Source organism: Marmota marmota, unplaced genomic scaffold, assembly GCF_001458135.2.
Source record: "Marmota marmota marmota unplaced genomic scaffold, marMar, whole genome shotgun sequence".
Classification (NCBI taxonomy): domain Eukaryota; kingdom Metazoa; phylum Chordata; class Mammalia; order Rodentia; family Sciuridae; genus Marmota; species Marmota marmota.
This window is the reverse complement of record NW_026000174.1, coordinates 14,804,625-14,825,264: the sequence shown is the minus strand read 5'-3', so window position 1 is coordinate 14,825,264 and position 20,640 is coordinate 14,804,625. Positions and strand designations below refer to the sequence as shown.

Here is a 20,640-nt window from a genome sequence, read left to right as displayed (position 1 = left end):
GTGACATAGGACATTTACATAAAGAGGCACAAACAGAGTTAAGTTAGGTAAAAGCAAATGAAATAAAGTGGGTATGATAATACTGACGTAAGAAATAATAAAAATTGTGTCTGAATACATTAAATGGAACAAAAGAAGGCACTAAACGTACGTAATCTATAGAAAAGAACTTTTATATATTGAATATTAGACTATCAGGATAGATGAAATAGAAAAAAAAAGAAGTTGATATAGATAAAAAATTAGCAGGAGGGGCTGGGGTTGTAGCTCAGTGGTAGTGCCTAGCATGGCTGAGGCCCTGGGTTCGGTTCTATTCTCAGCATATAAATAAATAAAGTAAAGGTCAATTTACAACTAAAAAAATATTTTAAAAAATTAGTGGGTAACACATCACTATCATGAGATGGGTTATACAGGATAAAAGGAAAGGTGGATTTACATTATTTTAAAAATATTATATAGATAGATAGATAGATAGATAGATAGATAGATAGATAGATGAATGAGACTAACAGAATAACAAGAGGTAGTTTTTTTTGTTTGTTTGTTTTTGTTTTGTGTGTGTGGTGTGCTGGGGATTGAACCCAGAGCCTATGCATGCAAGGCCAGCACTCTACCAACTGAGCTATATCCCCAGTCCCACAAGAAGTAGATCTTTATAAAAAGAAAACACACATCTTTTAAAATATCCATGGAACCCAAAAAGCAAGTTAAAGAAATAAAATACAGGGGGCTGGAGTTGTGGCTCAGTGGTAGAGCGCTCGCCTAGCATGTGCGAGGCCCTGGGTTCGATCCTCAGCACCACATATAAATAAAGGTATTGTGTATAACTACAACTAAAAAATAAATAAACATTTAAAAAAGAAGTAAAATACACACAAACAATAGATTTTACTCCTTCTTTACAGTCCTTCTTCCCACACGTACCTACATGTTATAACTAGATAGTCGTAACACATTTAAACAATACAAAGGCTTTTTTCCCATCCGGCTCCTTCCACCCTCTGCTGCTTTAGCTATGCTCCCCACTTTGGCTAAACTGGTGCTGCACCCTCAGTTTCCTCCCACTGTACTCCCAGTCCTCTACAAGGACCCAGGACTCTGTCAGAGCTCTGAGATATTCTCAGACATTTACAAGATCTGCAAGATCAGGGACGGTTGTGCCTGGAGATCAGTAGGACAGAGGATCACGTTGATGACTGCTCATTGGTGGAAACGCCTTTGCAAGGGCCAAGGTGCAGAAAGCACAGTGATCATTGGGGTTGATAGTCAGGAACTATCACTTGCAGAAAACCAGCTTCACCAAAGAAGCCTATAGGAAGTACATTAAAGATGGCAGGAAATTGGGGCTGGGGGTGTAGCTCAGTTAAATAAAAATCCATGGAATCAATCAAACTTAAATAGACACCCAAAAGAATAAAGGCTTTTGTGATAGTTCTTTATTTGGGAAATCATGAATCGCTCGCTGGACTACTGTGAGGACAGCGTGACCCCATACATGATTTTCTTTGAGGATGGCCTAGAAATGGGAAAATGTCAAAAAACAATCTGGCGATTACTTTGGAACTTTCACCTGTTGTCATAATTGGCTGCACTTTCATCCACACATCACTAGATCACCAGGTCACCAGGACTTAAGACAAATGGAACTAATGTCATCTTGAACTCTTTATTTTAACTGTGATTTATTTGAAATAGAGGAATTGCTTTTGAGGGGAAAAAATGTCCTGTAGACTGTCTAAAAATTAAATTCATTTAAACTGAAAAAAGTAAAATAAAAAGATCTCCCAAACCTAAGTATTTCCCTAAAAAGAGTTTGGGATGGGTCAAAGGGTAATTAAAACTTCAATTACTCACTAGTTATAAAATAATAATAAATAAACCTTTCTATATTCAAATAAATGTAATGCAGCCAAAGCTGAATTCAGAGGGAAATTATAGCCTTAAAAGCTTACATTATTTTAAAAGATTATGTAGATAAATAAAATAGGCATTTGCTTTAATAAACTTGTAGAAAACGAACAGAAAAGCTACCTCAAGGTAACTAAGAGGAAGCAAATAATAAAGATAAAAGCAGAAATTAATTACCTGTAAATCATAGAACTGAGAAATAAATTTGGGTGTGTTTTAAACAAGACATAACAACATTTCCTTAGTATGGCATATAAAAACCCTTCATGACTTGGTTCCTCAGAACCTGTTAACTTTTTATCCCCCTGGCAATGCCCCTGCACACCTGGCTCCTGCCCTTTTGGGCCACTTGCTATCAGTACTCAGGGTCTCGGCTGATTCAGAAAAAAATTTGAGGTAGGGCTGGCAACACTGCTTCTCAGCACTCTTGTTCCTTACTTTCATCTGCCTCCGACTAGCACAGAATGCCTGCCTGCAAAGCCCAGCTCAATGTCCCCTGCCTTCCAGGCCAGCTTTGTGGATCCATAGGACTCCAACAGAAGTCAGCAGCAATGAGCACTGCAGACGGAGGAGCAACCCAACATCTGTGGCAGAGTGGATTTTTTTTGTTGTTGTTGTAGTTGTAGATGGACAGCATGCCTTTATTTTATTTGTTTGTTTATGCAGTGCTAAGGATCAAACCTAGTGCCTCACACACAAGCACTCTGCCGCTGAGCTACAGCCCCAGCCCCTGTGGCAGAGTAGATGAACGTGTTAATGGGTAAAGTAAAATCCAACTGAAGAGGTGGAGGAAAGCTGGCTGGTGGAGGTGGCATTGGACTGGCCTGTGAAGGAGAAATAGGATTTCAGCCCACAATGGATCAGGGGAAAGAGCATCACAGGAAAAAGGAAAAGTATGAACAAACAGAGAGCTGTGTGTGTGTAAGGACGGAGCTGCCAGGTGCAGTGGCACTCGCCTGTAATTCCAGTGGCTTGGGAGGCTGAGACAGGAGGATTGCGAGTTCAAAGCCAGCCTCAGCAATAGCGAGGCGCTAAGCAACTCACAGAGCCCCTGTCTCTAAATAAATACAGAAATAGGGCTGGGGATGTGGCTCAGTGGTTGAGTGTCCCTGAGTTCAATCCCCAGTACCAATAAATAAATAAATAAATAAAAGAAGAAGGGAGAAGACATCTGGTGGGATGTCACATGTGACTGTGGTATGGGAGGCTGATGAGTATGGAAAGATCAGGCAGGTCACAAAGAAACCTGAATGACACATCAAGGGATTTATTTGTTATCCCTTGTGGGGTGATGGGGGAGTGATCAGAAGCAAGATTGTGAGGTTAAGACTTTCAGATGGTCATCCCTGGGGGTGGGGGGTAACAGTGTAAGGCCGAGGCCCTGGAGTTGCTGGGGACAGGTGGGTGTGCAGCACTGGCTCTGGAGGCCTGGGGCAGGGTGTAAAGGGCCCAGCCCTCAGTCTGGTTCTCCTCAGTGACCCATTTCCTGGCTTCTGCATGCCCCCTTTCCCCCCACCCCACACGTACACAGCTAGGGAGGGGCTGGGAGGCAGCTCCTGGCAGCTCCCCTGGTCGCCATGGATACAGCCACACAGCTCCGTCCATCTGTTTGGCCCAGCCCCTGTGGGGCCTCTGTGGTTAGGTCTTTGTGTTTACACAGTGGCCCTCTTTGTCCTGAGCAGCCTCCCTCCTACCCTCCCACCTCCCTCTTGCCCTTCTCCCTCTCCCTCTCTTCTCTCTCTCTTCTGTGTTACAAGAAGCACCAGCTTTGCTGAGAGACAGGCCAGGGCTCTGACATTGGCTTTCCCTACTGAGTCTCTGCATAACCCTAAGCATCTTGCTTCTCTGAGCCCCTCCCTGGTTAAGTCCATGAAAAGGAGCCATTGTAAGGAATCAAACTTGTGGTGCAAATTGATCCAGTACCCAGGGCTAAGACCCAAACAATAAGTGATGTTCACGAGAACCCCTACCCAACCTTCACTCTGTTCCCTGGACTTTTCTTACTTTTCTACCTCATCCTTACCTTGTCTGGCCAAGAGGCTACCATTCTCCCATTTGACAGATGAGGAAACCAAGGCCTAAGGATAAGGCTGGCTTCACAGGCATACGGCCTATAGAATTACATGGGGTCCAAGCTTGGAAGGGCCTTGAATTTTGTTTAATATTCTGCTGTCACAATTTTGCAATTCTCAATAATTTTTGAAAAAGAGTATCCACATTTTCATTTTGTCCCATGTCCCACAAATTATATAGCTGATTCTGCTTGTAGGGGAAGTAGAGTGGAGGTTTTCCTAGGCCTGGACCAGGCTTCCTATTTCTCAGAGCTGCCTCCTTGGGGGCCTGCATTCTGGCCTGATTGACAGCCAGAGCCACCAGGCTGCAGTCAGCATCCGAGCCCTGGCCCCTGCCTGGAAATCTGAGGAGCTCAGTTCCTGGCCTGCAGGCTGCTGTAGCAGTCCAGGGAGCAAGGAAGGCCAGGCTGCTGGAGCCAACCTAGCCCTGTGTAACTGGAGCCACCAGTGTGAGTCCCAATAGCTTGGTCTAGCCATTTCTATGGGAACTCAGCAGGGCCTTCCTTCCCACAGGGTGCCATTCCAGGGCCAGGAGACTCACTACAGGCTCACTGCATGATTTTGGACTTTTACTTCACCCTCCTTAGCCTCAGTTTCCCTAAAATTAACATGAGAATGATAATATCCATCTCATGGGCAAAGGAGGGGGCTGCCTTAACCGTGACTAGCACAAAGAATGTGATCACAAAATGGAGTCCTTCCTCCTTCACTCACAACAGATACTCATGGAGGCTGACAATGTGACTGGGACAGTACAGGGTACTGGGCATTTATCTGTGTGCAGGAAGGACCCAGGCCCTACCCTCAAACATGTTCTCAATAAAGGAGGAGATAGGCACTGAGAGAGACAGCAGTGTGGCAAGTGGCAGGGCACCTGAGCTAGGTCTTAGAGGAGCTATGACTGGAAGCCAGGAGGAGGTCAAAAGCCGAGAGGAGATGTTGCAGGAAGAGGGAGCAGCAAGTACCAGGCAGGAGGTGAGCAAGGGCTCCGCTCTTTAGCCCAGCTGGCAGAAGGCAAAGAACAGAGGTGGGGCCCATAGTGCCAGTCTGGAGCTGGGCTTTGTCTTGAGGATGTCAGAGCCTCCAAGCAGTGTGAGGCAAGGATGGCAGTGAGGAGTGGCAGAGACACCCCCTTAGTCTGCGACAGGATTAGAACCTGGGCCAAGCAAGGACTCCACCCCAGTATGCAGTTGCAGAAGTTTCTCTCAAGGGAGGTGAGAGAAGTGAAGAGAGGGAAGATGAGAAGGCCCCGGGTGAGCCAAGTGCCTCCACAGGGCTGGAGAGGCAGGAAGCCTCCTAATGCATGGTGGGAGCGGGGAGCCATGCTCTGCTCTGCCCCTCCTGACCCACTGCTGCTAATGGAGCCCTCCCCTGTGCCCCCATGGCTCCATTACCCACCTCGTGGGGACTATTACTGTGCCTGGGCCTTCACCATTAGGCTGCTTGGTTCCAGAGAGACTCTCTTGTTGCTATTCTACCCCTTTAGAAGGCACTTGCTGTGTGACTCACTGGGCCTCAATTTCCTGGTTGGATCAATGGTTCTAAATTCTTTTAGCCATAGAATCATCTATGTATTTTCAACAAATTACCAGGAAATGCAAATAAGTAAAAACACAAAGCACAAATGCATAAGTTGAAGTGGAATGGGAGGGTCCCAGACAGCCCCGGTAAGGGGGACTTTGCTATGGAATGTGAAGCCCATTGGACTTGATGACTTCCAAAATTGCATGAAGGAAGTGCCTGGCAAAGTGTCAGGGGATCTCCATCCCCAGCTTTTCTTGGAAAGAATACAAATCCTTGAACTTGGGTGGCTCAGGATGATGGGCAAAACCCTGAAAAAAGAACTTTTAGACAGGCCAGCAAATAAGGTTATTATTAACACTCCATTTTACAGGAGAGGAGACTGAGGCTCAGAGAGAAGTCATAGGAGAAGTGAGGCCAGACAGGAATCTGAACCAGAGGAGGTGGGGTTCAAGGACAGGCCCTTTACTATATCGCCTGATGAGGGTCAGGTGTCAAAAGTCTCAGGGATGTAGTTCCTTTGGCTGTAGAGTAGGGGAGTTGGACCGTAGCAGAGGACGCACAGCCCTGGACTGAGTACTTTGTGGCGTGTCTGCTAGAAGCTGAGGCTGGGCTTGGGCCTTCATCTTGATATCAAAGGGGAAACAGCTGTGACAATAGTTTTGTTGTTGTTGTTGTTTTGTTTTGTTCTGTTTGGGTATTGGGGATTGAACTCAGGGATACTCGACCACTAAGCCATATCCCCAGCCCTATTTTGTATTTTATTTAGACACAGGGTCTCACTGAGTTGCTTAGCACCTCACTTTTGCTGAGGCTGGCTTTGAGCTCACCATCCTCCTGCCTCAGCCTCCTGAGCTGCTGGGATTACAGGTGTGCACCACCACACCTGGCACAATAGAAGTTTTGACAGCTTGAAAGGGAGAAGAGGGAGAGGGGATTGGAAGAGATTACAGTGCCCAAAAGACTTACCCACACTGAGACCCTAAGGCCTCGGCCCAACAAGTTGGGGATGTGGGAAGAGCTAGGCCTCTGGAAACTGAAATGGATCAGCCTGGAAAACAGGCGGAGGAGGAAGGACAAGGGGCCTTTGTGTCTCCCAAGCAAATCCCAGGGGACTGCAGATGCTTCTTAGCCACAGAGCCTTGTATGTCCTCCCTGCTCTTACTCCCGCAGGGATGCAGCCAGCATCCTTTGGGGCCCCTACTGGGCTTGGCAGCCAGGCCCCCGTCAGCTGACCTGCAGCCCAGTCAGGCCCCAGGACCCTGGGCAAACTCCTTGGCCACAGGAAGAAGCCTGTTCTGCACTTGTCCAGCCACTGGACCATCCAAAGAGCCAATAGATGGCCAGTGGTAGGTGGGAGGATGAGTGGGATGGCTCCCTTTCACAGCAAAGAGGCCCTGAGAGGGACTGGAACAGTGGCTGAAAGTCCCTGAGTCAGTGCCAGAATCTACACTCCTGACTTCTAAACCAGAAATGAGGCCGGGTAGGGAGGCTCTCCTTCATTCATACTTACACATAAGCCAGGACACAGCACCTCCCAGGACCTTTAGGATAGCAGTAGGGAGAAGGGCCACCTGGTCCCTGCCCTCCTGAGCTCAGACTGGAGAGGGACAGGAATACGGTCTATGACTACATAAGGTCATCAGAGTGGGGTTGAGGGCAGAGAAGGGAATTAAAGCAGCTAAAGGTGAGAGACCAAAAAGAATGAGGAATCTGGTGACCTACTGGTGGAATGAAGGAAGGGGAAGGAGAGCACAGGGACAGGGCCTCCCTTCACTGCTAGGGGCTGGAGAGAGAGGTAGAGACCTGAGTGTTCCCTGGGCTTTCCGGTCTCAGCGTGGTGACCTGAGTTGGTCCCATCAAGGAGAACAGGTGCTGGGGCAGGAACAGGATAGAGGCTGCGAATCGTCGCAAAGGTCCCTCAATGGGTAATGACAGGAGCCAGGCCAGCTTGCAAACCTAGTAAAACTTTGGCGTCTCTCAGTATCTTTTCTCACAAGCTCCCTGCGCTCCCTGCTCCTCTGAGTGAGTCTGACGGTTTCTTCCTTCTGCCGGGCCAGGTCCTAGGACCGTCTTCCTGCTCTTCCTGCGCAGCACCCATTGCGGGTGCGCTGACCCCACGACTGTGGGGCTGGGCGGCGTCCCCAGAGTGGTGACGGGTGGCGAGGTGGCGAGGTATCTACTCGGGCGTGTGGGGGCGGTGCCGGGGTCTGTCCAGAGTCCGCTCCGCCCCGGGGGCCAGGCCGCAGGGTAGGGAGCGAGGTGGGGCGGGGCGGGGGCCGCGGCGCTCCCAGGCACGTGGGACCCTGCGCAGCGGCAAGACGCCGGCACCGGCACCGGGGAACAGCTGCCACAGCACCTGGGGCTGACGAATTCAGCGTGGAGGCAAGAGACAGGCCGCCTAGTGGGAGATCGGACCCTCGGAGAGGTTGGCGGGCGCTGCCCAGGGACGCTGCCGATCCGACTGGCGCGGGTGCGGACTCGGCGCTGGGCAAGGAATGGGCCGTGTGTGTCTCACTGCCCGACCAGGGCATGGTTCCGAGCCTGAGTGTGGCGCGTAACTGGACGGCGGGACGCCCCGTGAATCCGTGGTTGATCTTTGTCTTCGCTGGCGCGTAGATCTCAGTGAGTGTGGATAGCCACCGCGGACTAGGGTGTGTATGTCCGCCTATTGGGAAAGTCTGTGTGTCAGTGGGTGCCCCTGGGGAGAGAGTATCTGAACTTGTGTGTGTGTGTGCGCTCTAAACTGTTGTTTGGTGTAGGAGCCCCTGGAGCAATGGGACGGCCAGAGACTAGGCAATTCCCAAGACCTCTTGCACTCCTGTCCTCCCCCCCAGGATCGCTCTGGGTGGCTCCCACCCACCCCAATCCTGAGCGTTGGTAAAACTGGGAAGGCAGTAGCACGGGCGGAGGAGGGCAGTGGTGAGGAAGAACAGTTAAGACTTTAATCTGTCAGCAGACTTTTAATCTGGCAGGTGGTGCTGTAGAAAGGGTCAGTCAGGAGAAAGGCAGTGCCCCCTCCCACTAGGACAGCCAGTGTCAGACTTGGCCCCCACCCCCCACCCTCCAGGGCATCCAGCCCAAGTACCAGGTCCTGCTAGAAACCAGCTCTGCCAGTTTGGGATTCATGAAGATGGGGGATCTCTATTCCTCTCAGCATAGCATTGCAAGATTCCCTGGGTCCACCGTCTTGCTTTGGAGCTAGTCTAGAATATGATGAGCTTTTGAGGATCGGATTTGAACCCCAGGGAAGTCTCAATTTTCTGTGGTGAGAATAGGAGAAAGGAGGTTCTTTGAGCAGCTACCCTTTAAAAGGACCAGTAAGGTCTTGCATGTGAGAGTGTGGGGTTAGGGAGTGAGGGAGAAGTCCTGGCACAAAAGTCCTGTCACTCTTTCTCCTCTCTGCCTGGGCTGTCCTGGGGCATAGACAGAGGGTTGGGGAGCACTGGGCAACCCTCAGAAATGGCTGTTGAACTTGGCCTAAAGAGTGTGGCTGTGACCTCTCCATTCCTGTCCCCATCTTGCACAGGATGCACAGGGCCCAGTTCCCCCCAAAGACAACTAAGAGAACATGAGGTCATCACCAGGATCTCATGAGCCCAACAAAATCTTTGATTTCATGGCTGTAACCCATTATGTAATTGTGCCTCTCAAAGTATCAGTTTGCCGCCCATAAATTGGGAATGTTGATCCTTGCCTCTTTGAAGGAGATCAGACCCTTGAAGAGGTTGGTGGGCGCAGCCCAGGGACGCTGCTGGTCCGACTGGCACTGGTGTAGATTCAGAGCTGGGCAAGGAGTGGGCTTAGAGGATTCTTAAGATAGAGGCCAGGAAAGGGCTTGGTGTGTGTGTGTGTGTGTGTGTGTGTTGTGTGTGTGTGTGTGTGTGTGTGTGTTGTGGATTGAACCCAGGTCTTGTGCATGCTAAGGATGCACTTTACCACTGACCTACACTCCCAGCCCAGTAAAGGGCTTTGTCAACTCAATGCAGTGCATGGGGAGGAGCATGATACTCAAAGGTCTTTTGAAGAGCATAATAGAACACAGGTGCAATCACAAGGGATTGTGTTGGTTATGGGAATTTAATTATTGAATGCCTTCCTCTCCCCATGACCCCCTCTACAAAGATAGCTTGATAGTAACAGTTTTTTAAAAAACCCTCATTTTATCCTCCAATGGCCCTGTGAGAAAGGAATTATTATCTCCGTGTTGCAGATGAGGAAATAAAGAGGTTTGGGGAGTATCTTCCCTGAGATCACAAAGCCCAGTGAAATCTGGGCCTCCTGCCTACCTGCCCCATCCAAGACAGAAGCCCCATCAAGGCAAGGCAAGTCCTCTACCTTCAAAGCCGAAAGGAGTTTGAATCCTCTCCTGGGAACCTGTTTTCATGGCTTACCTAGCTGCTGACAAGATAAGGCCAGCTCAGTTCTGCTCATAGGGCCAGGGGAGCCTTGCAGATCTGGTGAGGGGAGGCAGAGGTGCCCCTGATGGAATCCTTCTTCTCCTCTAACTACATTCTATAAGCCTTTTATCTCACACCTTCCTCTTGGGCTGCCCTTGGAATCTCAGGCCTGTTCTGTCCCTACCACTGGGTACTGATGGAGGAAAGCTGATGGAGGGAAGCTGGCTATGGGACTCTCCTTGACCTCTGTACCCATCCCTGAGAGAGGCCAGTTGCAGGTCGAGGCTGAGTCATCCCTGCTTTCTTACCCTGTCCCTATCACCTGGCACACAGAGGGTGTCCTTGAACAGAAGAGTTCTTATACTTCTTCATCACCCAGTCTCCTAGGCCTGGGTCATGTGTGTCCTGGGATAAATAGCAGGAATCCCTAGTGGGAGGGTGAGCAGCCCAAGCCCTTCTGGGCAGCTCTTGATCTTCCATCCTGGTACCCTGTCACTGTCACTGCAGTTCCTCAGAGAAGAGGTCTGTGCACTGGGGGCCTCCCTTAGACTTGTATTCCTATGGCTTCCTGGTGAGTGTCCAGCCTCCCAGCCCACTTTGTAGGAGGAAGACTTACCATGGGTGGGTTGGGGTGCTGAGGAAGGATGCTACCCATCTAGCAGAGAGTCCAGGGTCAAAGAACAGTTCTTCTTACCATATTCTTATATGTCTCCTCCCTCATCTCCCTCCCGCCAGACCCCCTAGTTCTGTCTATACCTTACATGTGGCACCATCTTTGTAAAGGTCAACTCTGACCATGACCTTCCCCTTTTAAGCCAGAATAGTGGCCCAGCTCCTCAGCCTGGTCTTTGAGCTCTTTTATATGAGTTCCTCGGGCCCCTACACATTCCATGCCACCTAACGGTGCATGCCAGCCACACACAACCTGTGTTTCCTTAACAGGCTATACTCTTGCCTGCTGAGTCTCAGCACTTACATCCTCTGCCTTCTGTGTCCTCTCACCTCTATGTCCACCTGACAAACTCCTAATCATCTACCAAGTGCCAGTTCTTCTGGGAAGTTCTCCCTGAGCACCTCTGGCTGGCTGGGAGTTCCTCTGGGCTCCATGGCCCCTTGATTGTGTCTTCATCACCCAGGTGGACTGGGTCCATGTCAATGTCTCTTCCCTAGCCAGAATGGGCATTCCTCAAGGGCCCTATAGAGCATGACATGAGGCTGAGTTCACAGGATCCCTGTAAAGCAGGGCACACAAGGGCACTGGTGCGTGCTTGCTGGGACTTCATGGCTCCTGGGAATGTGACTTGTGATTACTCTTGAGTGCAGACTCCTGTAGTTCTGAGGATCTCAAACCAAAGCCCATCAGAACCATAAGTAACAAGACTGAAGAAACAGCACTCACTCTGAGAAGAGCTGGACTCTGAGAACAATGAACTTGGAATCCTGGAGCTGAGACCATCTCAGACATACAGCCTCGCATAGATCCCATTCTATGCTTTTGTCCCTTTTTCACTTGGGGTCTCCCATCTCCTTTCCTGCCAAGCTGGACCCTTCCTGCTCACCTTCAAACCTGATCATAGCTCCTCTTCCAGGAGCCTCACTGACTGTTCTGACCATGACTTCTGCCCCTCCGAGGGCACTAGAGAGGGACCCAGTTGAGAAGGAGCACCGGCTTCTGGAATTCGGTGTCTCCACTATGATGGGCAGATGCAGCCTCCACACTAGGACAATTTGCCAGCACCATGGAATGCCCACCTGCCTCTTGTCTTACTTGTTTCTCATGAGCTATTCCATGGAGCAGTGATTCTCCCCATTTGATCATCAAAGAGCCCAAAGCTCAGAAAGGGAGACTGACTTGACCAAGAATGCACAGCATAGATGTTTCCAAGTTGGAGCCCAAACACAGGGTCTTGCCTCTTGAGTCTGACTGGCAGAGTTTTGGGGTGATGGATAGGAGAGGAGCCCAGGGCATTGTGTTTCTGAACCGTTCAATTCAGGAGCTGGTTTCTATAGCCCTATGCAGGGCAGTGCTGGGCCTGGGTGGGAGGGGTGGTTTGGTCCCAGCCTGGTTGAAGAAGGCTCTGCCTCTTTAGCATCTCAGTTTCCTGATCTGTTCGCCTGGCTGATCTGAAACCCGCCCACTCACAAGCTCTGACCTCAGCCTCCGTGCAAGGTCCCCACACTCTGTGGGGGTTCCCAAGAGGGCAAGAGTTTCAAGAGAGGTTTACAGAGCTCAGGGGAGGCTTTCTACTGCACCCTGGGTCACCTGGGTCATCTGGGTCACCCATCATCTGTGTCCCCAGGCCAGCTCCTCCTACTGCAACATGCCAGGCAAGGTTGAGGAGCCTGCTGAACATTGACCCCTTGGAGGACATTTGGAAGGGTACAGGGTGACTTCTTATCTCCTAATCCCGTGCAGCCCAGCCTTGTCCTCCACTGTTCCCAAACTACAAGGATGATGAACAGTTCTTGTCGTCTTTGCCCTGGTTTCTGCTCACTCTCTTCCACTCTGTCTAACCACCTGATTCCTACTTATCTTGTAAAATGCAGGTAAGGGTCCTCGCCTCCAGGAAGCCTTCCCTGACCATCCTTTCTTCCCTGCTAGGGGAAGCTTCTATTCTTCTATCAAGAGGAGGTTGAAGAGCTGGGACTGGGGCTCAGTGGCAGAGCGCTTGCCTAGCATTGGGTTCGATCCTTAGCACCACATTAAAAAAAAAAATAAAGTGATTATTAAATTATTTTTTAAAAAAGGAAGTTGAGATTTGGGTTTTGGAATTGCAAGACTTGTCCAGGACCTACAACTGGGAATGGCAGGATTTCCCATCTGCCCAGTACTTCCTCCTGCCCCCTTGATGCCATTCTAGGCCCATTGATTGTGTCTTCATCACAGCATCCCGCCCCTGGCAGTGACTGGCAGCGGGGGTCTTCAGAGTAGTGACAGGACATTCTCCCCTGCCAGGCTGGACAGGGTCCACCAGTCAGGCGGGTGGCACATTCCAGAGCCACCCTAGTGGAGGAACTGGAATGTCGTCTAACCACCCTGGAAATTCCGCAGCCAGCCTGGGAACTGCCTCTGTCCCTCCTCCTGGCTTTGGGCTCACTAGCCTAGGACCACAGAAAGACCCAGATTAGAGTAGGGACAGAGCCAGGTCAGGAAGTAGGCTTACCCCCTTAGGCTTGGCTTGGCTCTTTACTTCCTGGTGACCTTGGCCAAGACCTTCAATTACTCCTTTCTGGTCTTAGTTTTTCTATGTGTGAGATGGGTGCAGTAACCATCTGGCCACTTCACACTAGGGAAGTACTAAGAGGAGGAAACATCAGTTGGGCACTCCTCTGCTGGAGACCTGACCAGACAGAGCCATGGGGCTCAAAGAGGGGTGGTGGGCTTCCTGTAGATAGGGCCTGGACCTTGCCGGATAGGAGGCCATGGTCAGAGACACAGTTTCTGAAGTCAGATCAGAGTTTTCTGCCATTGCTAGCTTTGTAAACCTGGGGGGAGGGGTGTTATTTAGCCCTTCTAAGTCTCAGGATTAAATGAGAAGAGGTATATGAACTGTCTAACACAGAACTTGACACAGACAGCACTTCACTTGTGTTACAATAGAGTTGTTAGAAGATAAAGAAGGCTGTTCCCAAGCAAGATATGCCATATGACTGCTTTTGCTGTGCTGAGACTAGAGGATGAGGGTGGAGTTTTCTGGAGGGATGGCAGGAACCAGATCAGCCAGGTCCTTAAGTGCCAGGTTAAGGAGCTTGGACATTATCCTGAAGGACTTAGGGAGCTATGGAAGGATTTTGAGCTTCATAGCACATGGTCAGATTTGAGTTTTAGGAAACTCATGTGATTGCCGCATCAAGGCTGGACAGAGGGTCAGGGGTGGAGGCAAGGAGTCCTGTGAAGAGGCTGGTGGTCTGGAAGAGAAGCACAGGGCTGTGGGTGTGCACAAAACACACAAGGCTTATCTGGAGGACTCTCTTGCTTGACTGACAGGACTTGGTGAGTGATGGGCTTCCAGTGGGATGAGGAGAGCGAAGGTGAATCCTGAAAGGCTGGTGGAGGCCCTCCTCAGAAACGGGGGAATGACCTTGAAGAAGTGCTGTGCTCCTCCGCTGACTGAGTGGAGGCATCTCCTCAAAAGGAGAGAGGTGTGTGCCTGGGAGGAGTGGGGTGAAGAGATGAAGCTCTTCATCTTGTCACTGGATTCTAGAGCAGACAGGCAGATAATAACCAACCTGCTGGCCCATGTCACACAGTGCCCAGAGGCACTTCCCTTGGCTCCCTCCTGGCCCTACACCTGTAGCCACTCACCTCTCCACCTCCATTCTAGGGAAATGAAGCAGATGGGAAGAGATCTTTCCAGAAAGGCACATTCTTCTGCTGTGTTGTGTCTGAGGTCAATGGGTGCTGGGACTTGCCCATACAGAGGAGTTCCTCCACTGCCAACCATCCCCTCCTGGAAGCCCGGGGTTTGGTGTGTATGAGGCTCCCAGGTGAGACAAGAAGGCCCAGGTTCTAATCTCAACTCTGTCCTTGATTTACCCTGAGGCCTTGGGACTGTTTCCTCCTCATCAAAAGCAGGTTTGGGGACTGGAGTTGGGGCTCAGTGGTAGAACACTTGCCTGGCATGTATGAGGCCCTGGATTTGATCCTCAGCACCGCATATAAATAAATAAATAAATATAAAAGATCCACTGACAACTAAAAAATATATTTTTTTAAAAAGTGGATTTGCACACCTCCATGTATCTCTGTGTCTGTGCCTGTGTGTTCAGATGGACCGTATGTGTGTGTAACACCCATGAGATATGATTAGAGGCATGAGTGGGGAGGTGAGCTACTTAGAGACCCAGCTTAGGCAAAAATGTGCTGGCAGAAGTTCCACAGAGTGTGTACTAGGCAAGGAGAGTATTGACCATTTCCTGTCTAAAGCACAAAACCCAGATGGAGGGAGGGGACGATGGAGGCCTGGCTCAGCCCTGCAGGACATGGAAAGAGGTCTTCCATCCTGTGAAAGGGGGTCCCTGGGAAGGGGGCTGCAGACATGCTCCCTGGAGCATGTGAGCTGGGGCTAGATAATGGGGTGTGTGTGGATGTGCATCCAGGATAAGCACATCCGATCACTTCTCTGTCTTTTGGGGTCCAAATTTAGAACAGAGGAGGGAGCCCTAGGGGTACTTGGCCTGGTTGGCTTCCCTTGTCCAACTCTGTGTGTCTTCAGGAGCCCCTGCTGTAGCTGTCTGCCCTGAAAAATGCTGGAGGCTGGGCAAGGCCAGAGGCCGGGGAACCAGTTTATCCTGTTTGCCAGAAGAGCTCCCTGCGGCAGATCCAGGCCTGTGCATTCATGAGTGAGGAACCTGAGCAGCCTCTGAGCATCCTGAAGGTGAGAGCAGGGCCTGGTCAGGTACAGGTGTGTGAGGTGGGTCTGCTGGCTGGGAGGCTGGGCAGGTGCTGACATGTTGTCTAAGTGAATGAACTAAACCCGGGTTAGACTGAGGGAATCCTAAGGCCGGTGCCTTGCCCTGCTTCTTTGTTCCAGGGTGTGATGAATTCAGGCTTCGGTGTTGAGATTCAGCCCTTGGTGTTGAGATTAGTTTTTCCAATTCCTGGCAGTGTGACCTTGAATAAACAGCTTAACTTCTATGGCAGTATCTACCAAGGGGTGGGAGTGGGGGATTCGTGAAGATGCTTAATGGAAGCTGCTCGGCCTTGACTGGCTACAACAGAGCAAGAAGAATAGCAGAGGGGACTCCAGGATGGGAAACTATGAATCAGAGATGGGCCAGGTAAAAGCATGTGACTCACCTTAGACAGCTGACCCATCTGTAGGATGCCTTCCTGGCCTGTCCAGAGAAGGGCAAGGTCTTCTGTGCTCCTGCAGCTATTGAAGGAGGGATAGTCCAGGGGCAGGAGAAGGCCCTGGGCAGGGTGGGCCACCAGAAGGGCCACACTGACCCCTGACCACCAAAGAGAAATCTTTATGTATCACTGTCCTCCTATAGGCCCTATGAGGAGAGAGAGAAAGGAGAGGCACCTCCATCAATCTCAGCTCCTTGGGGCTCTCACAACCTGTTGTGTTTCTTTAACTCATTGGCTCATTCATTCTCTTTCCTGCAATAGCTGCTGTGATCAGGTCTCTTGCTGGGTCATAGGGACAGAAATCAGCCCTCAAAGAGCACCTAGCAAGTATTGAGGTAGAGCTGGAAGGACCAATTAATTACTAACAAGACCTGAGGAACAGCCTGAGGAGGTGCCTGAGAGGGGCAGAGCTCTAATCATGTGGTGACATTAGAAGAACCTGGAGCATTGGGTAGGATGGGTGCAGTGTGTGTGGGTTCTGGAAAGAATTTCTAGACAGAAAGTACAGCATGAATAAAGTCAGGGAAGCCTGGGAGGGCCCTCAAACAGCTCACATCTCTTTCCAGAATGGGAGCTCCTCAGGGTTGGGCCAGCCAGAACTGGGCACAGTGGAGCCAATGAGTGGTGAGAGGGACCAGTGACAAAAGTCTGGTGGAACAGTCCCTACAGAGCTCAGGATGAGGGTCCAGGGCAGCAGGGATCAGGAGAGGCAAAGGGGAGGCCTGAGGGAAAGGGCTGGGGACATAGCTATCTTCCTAAAGTAGGGACTGGAGGCTAGGAAGATGGTCTCACAGTTGGTGAGTCAGCCTGTGGAGGGAGAGAGTGGGAAAGGTCAGTCTGGACCAGGGCCACAGTGATGGAGTCGCCAGCTGGCCTGGAGGGTGGAGGCCAGGATGTCTTAAAGCAGGTGGAAGGGGCAGCTCCCTCCGTTCACTGGGAGACAGGGAAGTCTCCACCCCTCCTCTCAGTGTCAGAGATTCCACCATTAGTTTCCAGCAGGAAATTTGGTGCAGGGCAATGGGCTGTTGACTAGGAAGGGATGCTGAGGGCCCTGACCCTGCCTCTGAGGGGAGACAAGGCGGTCAGCACTGGAGCAGGAGCAGAACAGCAGCATGGGAAGGACCAGGGTGAGGAGGGAAGTTTGGAGGCTGTATTTCTCCAAGGCTGGGGGATTTGACCCATGAGAGGGCTGAGGTTCAGGAGGGTCTTCCCATCAGGGGTTCCTGCGATGATTTCCATCCTGCCTTCTGGGACTTTGGGGGGCATATCTTTGCCTTTCGGACCAGGATATCTGTCCACTGCCTCCCAGCTGAGGGAGCTCTTACTGGTTACAGGGTGGGGGGTGGGGGTGGAAAGAGGAGGAAAGTGGCATCTGCCTTCCAGGCAAGTGGAGCTCAGACCCCATGGGTGTGACCCACACCCACAAGGGACAGGGTAGGGGAATGTCAGGATTGTGATGGTATGTAAAGAGAAACTAGCTGTGCCCAGAAGAGGCTAGATTTGTTCCATGAAAAAAGTTCCATTCTCTATCCCCATCTCTTCCCTGGACTCTTTAGGAAGGTCACTGTCCCATCTGGTAGCCCCACAGGCTGGGGATCAGGACTGCTGGGTATAGATGTAGAAAGTGCCAGAATATAGGAATACCTAAAAAATATGTTGAATGAGAAGTGAATGATTGAGGAAGGAAATATGTCGGCCTCCCCAGAGACTGGGAAGATGAACCTAAGGAAGCCCTGGGATGCCTCCAAAGGAGCTGGGCTGCCCTGGCCAGAGACCCCTGAGCAGGCAGAGGGCACTTGGTGTGCACTGGATCCATACAGCCTTGAAGGCCCCTTCCCATGTACATGAAATTATCCCCCTCTGCAACCCCAGATCCTCATGTTCCAAAGCTCAGAATCCTAGGTTTCAAACCTTCTGATCTGGAGCTTGCAGAGCAGGAACAACACTTTTTTTTTTTTTAAGACATATGGCCTTTGTCACACCCACTCAACTCTGTAAACAGATGGGTATTGTTGTGTTCCAATAAAGCTAAAACTCTACTTCCAAAAAAAAAAAGAACGGTGGGCTACAGGCCATTTGCCAACTTCTGTTGTGAGTTTTAGAATTACATGAGGCTGATATCCATGGATCTGAAGCATTCTTGAGGTTTCAGGGTTTGGAGATTTGGAGTCCAGGGAGAGCTGCTAACCAGATAGAAAAAAAAAAGAAAAAAGAAAGCCCTTGAACCTAGGCAAATCTTAACAAGGGAATCTGTGAGCCCTCTGTGTCTGTCCTGGCCCTGGTCAGGGGCGCCAGTCAGGCATTCCCACAGAGCCCGAACCCTGACCCTGATGGCGGTCCTTTCAACCCTCCCTTCCTCGCAGGGTGATGGAGGTGGGCCTGGACCTCTGCAATGACACCATCAATAGCACCTGGGATGGGGATGAGCTGGGCTACAGGTGCCGCTTCAACGAGGACTTCAAATACGTGCTGCTGCCTGTGTCCTACGGCGTAGTGTGCGTGCTCGGGCTATGTCTGAACGCCGTGGCGCTGTACATCTTCTTGTGCCGCCTCAAGACCTGGAACGCCTCCACCACGTACATGTTCCACCTGGCTGTGTCCGACGCTCTGTACGCGGCTTCCCTGCCGCTGCTGGTTTATTACTATGCCCGCGGCGATCACTGGCCCTTCAGCACGGTGCTCTGCAAGCTGGTGCGCTTTCTCTTCTACACCAACCTCTACTGCAGCATCCTCTTCCTCACCTGCATCAGCATTCACCGGTGCTTGGGGGTCCTGCGCCCTCTACGCTCCCTGCGCTGGGGCCGGGCCCACTACGCCCGCCGGGTGGCAGCGCTGGTGTGGGTGTTGGTGCTGGCCTGCCAGGCACCCGTGCTCTACTTTGTCACCACCAGCGCACGTGGGAGCCGCATCACCTGCCATGACACCTCGGCCCCTGAGCTCTTTAGCCACTTTGTGGCCTACAGCTCCGTCATGCTAGGTGTGCTCTTCGCCGTGCCCTTTGCCACCATCCTGGTCTGTTACGTGCTCATGGCTCGGCGGCTGCTTCAACCAGCTTATGGGAGCACAGGAGGCCTGCCGCGGGCCAAGCGCAAGTCGGTGCGCACCATTGCCCTGGTGCTGGCTGTCTTCGCCCTCTGCTTCCTGCCTTTCCACGTCACCCGCACCCTCTACTACTCCTTCCGCTCGCTTGACCTCAGCTGCCACACCCTCAATGCCATCAACATGGCATATAAGATTACCCGGCCGCTGGCCAGCGCCAACAGCTGCCTTGACCCTGTGCTCTACTTCCTGGCCGGGCAGAGGCTTGTCCGCTTTGCCCGAGATGCGAAGCCACCCACAGACCCCAACCCTACCACCCTGGCTCGGCGCAGGCTGGGCCTGCACAGGTCTGGCAGAACTGATGCCAAGAGGACAGATTTGTCAGCCAGCAGTGAGGACTCCAGGCGGACAGAGTCCACACCAGCTGGGAACGAGAACACTAAGGACATCCGGCTCTAGGACCTGACCCCTGAGGCCTGTGCAAGTTTATATGGGGGGAGCTGTAAGGGACCAGGGCTTGTTCAAATGGGACAGTGTACTCAGAAATTGACCATCTGTGACTGTCACTTGGCAGGGCCTCAGGATACTTTCCTTACGGTCCAGACAGTCAACTGCCATCATTTGTATGTGTGAGTTAGGTAATAAGATTTCAAAACAGACACATGTTTAGGGCCAGTGCCACCTGACTCCCATGCAGATAGCTGGCTGATCCTGTCAAGGTATCTAGACTGGAATCCAGCCTGATCAAATCAAATGGAGAAGGCCCTGAGAGGAAGGAGATGTACCAGGGTCAAACAGCAGTCTAGACCTGAGCTAGCTACAGTGGAGCAGAGTCACAGGTTAATCAGAGGGCCCTGGTGAGTAGTCAGGGTCGAGCTCCCACAGCAGTCTTGGGTGGGACTAGGTGCTTAGTGGACTCAGCTTAGAGGAGTACTCCTAGCCCGAGAGATGAACATTTGGGAACTGATGTGATAAACCCATCTGGAGGCTCCCAGCCTACAGCCTACAGTTAGAGGCTGTAACTGAAACTAAAGATTATGCTGCTTGTTGAGCTGTGCTCTGTTGTTTGGTCAGAGGATGGGGATGCTGCCTGGGAGGGTTTCAACACCCCTTAAAAGCCTTTCTCCAGCCTGTTCTCTTCTGCCATCTGCCTCCCACTGGCTGCTTCAGGGGAGTTTCACAGCAGGGATCCCTCTGTAGGCCTCAGGTGCTCTCCCACTTTAAAGCCAGTTGGTTTCTGTGCTAAGAGTCAGGTGGGGTTCCAGTCCTTGGAGTTCCCCAATTTAGGTAACAACCAGTCATATGCTGGTTATTGTTAAACCTTTTAAGTGGATCTCTGGCAGCAGGGAACCCCTTATTTGTAGCATTGCCAGTGATACAAATATTCCTACCATGCACAATTTCAAATTACCAAAGCAATGGGAACCTCTTTGCAAAATTCCTGAAAATTTGACTGTTGACAGGTACAAGTTGCTCCAGCATATCTTGGGATGATGCTGAGTGGTTGGGGCTGTGGGCCAGCAGGTCAGGGAATGCTGGAGTGGTGGGTGCTCCTGAGCTGTGGCTTCTGAGAAAGCAGTTCACTGAAACATCCAGGTACCAGACACATCTTAAGCAAAGATGTGCAGGTAGAGGGTGGGTGTGCAGGGACCATAGCAGGTTGGCAGGTGGCACTCAGGCTCAAGAGAGAGATAAGGCCAGGGGCCAGATCACAAGGAGGCTGAGCCAGTCTTCCTTCTTTTTCCGACCACGAAGCTTCCTTTACACTGGCTAAGTGAGAGAGAGAGTCACGTCTCTTCCCATGTAGGCCTTGGCCTTCTGGGAAAATCCCAGCTACAGCTGA

At 51.1% G+C, this 20,640-nt stretch overlaps 1 protein-coding gene and 1 pseudogene across 6 annotated transcripts; both read left to right on the top strand.

Annotated features, from left to right (window-relative positions):
- Positions 1-1,018: 1,018 nt before the first annotated feature.
- Positions 1,019-1,585, top strand: LOC125611972 (annotated as a pseudogene).
- A 6,151-nt stretch (positions 1,586-7,736) lies between these two features.
- On the top strand, positions 7,737-19,848 carry P2ry2 (purinergic receptor P2Y2). 6 transcript variants are annotated; one of them, XM_015477458.2, is made up of 5 exons: positions 7,737-8,129; positions 13,893-14,047; positions 14,230-14,392; positions 15,121-15,282; positions 18,122-19,848. In XM_015477458.2, the coding sequence occupies exon 5, from the start codon at positions 18,126-18,128 to the stop codon at positions 19,254-19,256; it is 1,131 nt and encodes a 376-aa protein (XP_015332944.1). In that variant the 5' UTR covers positions 7,737-8,129; positions 13,893-14,047; positions 14,230-14,392; positions 15,121-15,282; positions 18,122-18,125; the 3' UTR covers positions 19,257-19,848. The 6 variants fall into 6 exon arrangements, with proteins under 6 accessions (XP_015332944.1, XP_048644062.1, XP_015332942.1 ...); XM_048788105.1 differs by having other exon boundaries at positions 7,737-8,158; XM_015477456.2 differs by lacking the exon at positions 13,893-14,047.
- The last annotated feature ends 792 nt before the right edge of the window (positions 19,849-20,640 follow it).